A 4,764-nucleotide genomic window follows, 5' to 3' on the forward strand; every position below is an offset into this window, starting at 1 on the left:
CTTCCATTGATGAATTCTTGATGTGATGAATGAAATTACCATGATATATGATGTAAAGGCTATAATTGTATGATTTTCGTGCACTGATTTTTACCATAAAGATTATATGCTCTTGTTGGTGAAATTAGTATGAGTTTGTGTTCATATGAGTGATATGATTATGGAGAGTAAAATGTCAAAAATAATGATTAATCAATGATATTGTATTTTAATTGGTAGATGTATGATGTACTAATTATAATATGTTAATTCACTACTTTTTTCTGGTCGATTTGGGTGTTTGGGATGAAAAAATGGAGTTTGGAATCAGGGGGACGAGCATCACCCGCATGACGACCTAATCGTCATGCCCTTTGATTTGAAGAAGCTGAAGGGCGTTAGCTTTTTTGACGGGGAGACCGTCATGGTCTCCAGGCAAGCGTTGTCTCTTTCTGTTCGTCACAAGGACGCCGTTCTGGGAAAAAGGGGGATGACGAGCGTCACCCAGGTGACTGGCTACCCACCATCGTGTCCGTGAATGTATTTTAAGGTTCTAGTTCGGATTTTACGTATCGTTCGCTCGTGTGGTTGATGTTGTATCGGTCTAACCATTCTCCATCTTTGTTTACACTTCCTTCTTTTTAACAAAACACGTATCTAGAACCAAACTCTAAAACATAGAAAGTAGAAACCATAAGTAGGGGTGGAAATAGGCTGGGCCGAGCTATAGGCTTTGCCAAGCCTAAGTCTAGCCTGTTAAAAAATTCAAAGTCTAAACTTGGCATGTGGCCTATCATAGGCTTTTTTTTTTTGCCTAGGTCTGGCCTTTTCCAAAACAGGATTGGCCTATTAGCCTGCTTAAAAAGCCTATTTTATTTGAACATACGTAAACAAGCGATTCAACTAATGTTTAAATAGACAAGATAATCAAAAGTACAATGAGATTAAATTTTTGTTTACACTGACTTATTTGAGCCTTCAAAGTAATATAAGTTTTGTGAGATTATTTGTTTGAGAGAACCTAGAAAAATAACTTATGACATTATTCATTAGGTCCTTTCAACTTATTTTCTAAAGTTCTTCAAGATAATTAAGCTTTAATTTTGTATTTTAATATAAAATATAATATAAAAAAATTTAATTTAATTTCTTCATATTTATATAAATAGGCCGGCCCGATAGGCTTAAAAGGCTTTTTTATGGCCCGTGGCCTAGCCTATTTAACTAAATAGGCTTATAAAAAAAACCTAGGCATTTTCTACTTAAAAAAGAGTTTGGCATGGCCTGTGTAGGTTAGGCAGTAGGTCCCTGTTAGTTAGCTTTCCCTATTTCTACTGCTAACCATAAGTCACAAAAACTTGCTTTCACTGAACTGCTACATTCGTTACTTGCCACAACTGTTCCTCTCTCTATCGTCGTTCTAATATGTTATGGTCATGTTCTTCATATTCAAGTTCTTTTAGTTAATTTTGATGTTTTTTTACCTTTTTTTGTTTCTTCTTTTTCAACAAAATTTCTTTTTGTCTTGTTACAAAATAGTTTTTATGTGTGTTTGAGGTGTGAAACATGTTAATTGATGTGCATTTTGTTGTGTTCTATTTGTTAAGCTTTCAAATTCCTTCCCAACCTTTTGATGTCAAGTGTCAACTTTTATATTTGATAGTGAACTTATTTCATTATGCAATGGACATCTTGTCACTGTTTCGTATAGATTATGAGCAACTTGTATTTTGTTTAAAAAAATAGAGCATGAAACGAATTACATGAAATATATTATTTTTAAAAATAATAGCATAAAATACACTGAAAACAAGATAGTGGAGAATACACAGATTAATATAATTTTTTAAATGATCAATCGATTCAAAACAGTAAGTTTGGTTCGACTCTATTTTTGAAAAATGTTAAAAACCAAATCAAACAAACCTGATAAAAATATCATCAGTTCATATTTTTCTTATAAAAAACGAATTCATACCGAATCGATCACACTCCTAATCACTTTATAGACTTATTTAATTTTAAAAATTAAATAGTAAAATAGATAACGTATATTTTACTTCATTCAAATGAAATTACATAGCATTTGTTATAAAAATAAATATTACATGATATAATTAATTTAACATAAATTATAATAACCCTCCTTAGCATTATAATTATAATTATTGAGTTTTCAAATCTTTACCTATACATATGTATAAAATCTAAACACTGTGATTTAAGCCAACAGCATAACAAGAGGTAGAAGTGGAAAAATCAGAAGTCCATAACGTTGTAGGAGAATATTGTGAGGAAAAGGAAAATTCTGAGTAATCATCACTATCAACATTATTTGTAGGGTTCCTAACCATGAATGGCACCATATCTTCAAGCAACCCTTGTGAGCCCAAATTTTCTTGGGCCAAATCTTGTGTAGAGTCCAATAAAGTGGGTGATATGAGTTCCAAAGAAGCACTAGCTTGGGCTTCATGGGCTTCTTGTATATTCTGGCCCTCATGAACATCATTTCCTTTATGGGCTTGTGTTGGGCCTTGTGAAGAAGTTGGCTTTGGCTTCTTGATTGGTGGATGAGAACTTGATTGATGTGATTGGCCCACAAGGAAATAAGGATAAGTAAAGTGCAAGTGGAGCCCTTCATAAGTGATTATAAGAGTATCAGGGTCTTCATTAGATCTTTCAACTTGCTTCTTAGCACCACATCTTGGGTTGGTGCACCTATAGTAACTCCTATTTGATTCAGCATAAAAAAGTTAATTAAATTTTATACTTAACTTAATTAGGGACATATAATCAAAGTTTTAAATAACAGCGGACACGTTGCACTTGCATAAAGACTTTCACGATTTCAATCCGTACATGCATCGCAGTACTGGTTGCAATCATTACAGTGTGAATTAACCATAATTTCTTTTTCACCATAAAAACGGTGAGTAACGATATCAGTATCAACACTTTTTAATACTGTTTTGTCGCAGTCGTTTTCACCTTAATATCGATGGTTTTTTAAAACCTTATATATAATAGAAAGTGAAGAGTTTACCTAGGATTTGGGCTATTTTTAATGGATTTTTGACCATACTTCCTCCACCTATATCCATCATCACCCATTCCATTTCCAAAGCATTTGATTTTCAAAGTATACTTATTCTCAATCTTACTCAAACTTCTTTCCAATATAGAAACTCTGAAACAAAACACAATAACACACATCAAACAAGTGTCCATACATAGTTAGTTATTAACAAAAGGATGTTAAAGTGTTGTTCTTACCTTGATGAAATTTGTGGAAAATTCTCTCTATGGTTAGTAACTAACAAAGCATTTTCAATATCTGAAATGGTAGGACCTGAATAAATATTTGAAATGAACCTATTAAAAGGTTGGTCTTTTGAAGAATCATAACTTGTATTGTTGGTTACTTCAGTTACTCTCTCTTGTGGCAACATGAAAAGAGGAGTTTCATCATCTAAAAGCTCTCTTAAGAGTTCATCATCTTCTGACCAATTAGAAGTCATGACTTTCTCCATCATCATTGTGTTTGACATGGATGACTCAACCATCTTAATTAGGCTTTAAAGAATTGAAATGTGGACTTAGGTGAAGTGAAGATAATAGACTAATGAGAATGGAGCAGATAGATGAGAGGAGGTGGTTGTGAATTGTGATGTGTTGCTATTCCATCTTGACTTTTAAAATAAGCCAAGCAAAGTGGCTATGATGATTTTTTTTTGTATGTATTCTAGGTTGACTTGTTTGGAGATTTCTATTCCAAACAATGTTGGAATCTTGTCGGTTAATTATAAAATCATGTGTCATTTTTCACTACCTCATATATAACTTAATTACTATGTAGAATCTAAGCATTCAATTTTATGAGGTTATTTTCTTTGTTATTTTTTACTTTAATGATTGTAAACAAGGAAGTGGAACAGTTGTAAATTTTATGGTTTTTGGATTTTTGACTAGATCATGATATTAAGTAGGGATTTGAATTTTATGCGGGTGATATTTCGGAGTATTAATGTTTGTTTGATAAAGATTAGATGGTCCAAATTTAAGTTTTATATTTAATTTTTTTAAAATAAAAATTTATGTGTTTTTTTCATTGTCTGATCTAGATTTAACTATCATTGTTGTTCTCATGACATCGATTCATACACAAATTTGTTTGATAATTTGAAAAACTGCAGTCAAATACAACTAATACAATTGGAATTGTGATGAAGTCGTAACAAAGATATCAGAACTTTGATGTTCTAGTTTAAATTGAAGAGATATACTTGTATTTTTAGACCTAGATCGAACATCAAGATTTGTTATTATTTTCATGTTAATATTTATAAACACTATTAAATATTACTATTATTATTCTGTTGATTAAGTTCATTTGGTAATTATCCAGAGACACTCAATTGTATAAGTGCGAGTTCAAACTCACACTAATTCATTTATTATTTTTAGAATGAAATTCTGACCATGATCATTTATTCTTAGAAGAAAATTCAGAGCATTTAGCTCTTAAAAAAATATACATTGTTATTTGTATTGTATTATGATGTCTAATTTTCATCTTCTTAAGTGGATCATGATAAATTTCATATATGGCTATGCTTTAAGATTAGTTTTTGGAATTGAAAAAGTTTAAAACCCATACAAACAAGATAGGGTGATGAAGCATTATGGAGGGAGGCGTTGACATTTTGAAAACACTAGTACTGACATATGTTTTTGTTTAAATGTTTATATTGTCTTGTTCTGTGATGGGATTGATGCGTCACAATG

General features: G+C 31.5%; 1 protein-coding gene across 1 annotated transcript; it reads right to left on the reverse strand.

Annotated features, from left to right (window-relative positions):
- Positions 1 to 2,057: 2,057 nt before the first annotated feature.
- On the reverse strand, positions 2,058 to 3,657 carry LOC131624244 (probable WRKY transcription factor 49). The gene is made up of 3 exons (XM_058895196.1): positions 3,253 to 3,657; positions 3,023 to 3,166; positions 2,058 to 2,709 (listed from the first exon to the last, which is right to left on the reverse strand). Exons 1-3 carry the CDS (start codon positions 3,540 to 3,542, stop codon positions 2,187 to 2,189), a joined length of 957 nt encoding a protein of 318 aa, XP_058751179.1. The 5' UTR covers positions 3,543 to 3,657; the 3' UTR covers positions 2,058 to 2,186.
- Between the last annotated feature and the right edge of the window lie 1,107 nt (positions 3,658 to 4,764).

This window comes from Vicia villosa, unplaced genomic scaffold, assembly GCF_029867415.1.
Source record: "Vicia villosa cultivar HV-30 ecotype Madison, WI unplaced genomic scaffold, Vvil1.0 ctg.000113F_1_1, whole genome shotgun sequence".
Classification (NCBI taxonomy): domain Eukaryota; kingdom Viridiplantae; phylum Streptophyta; class Magnoliopsida; order Fabales; family Fabaceae; genus Vicia; species Vicia villosa.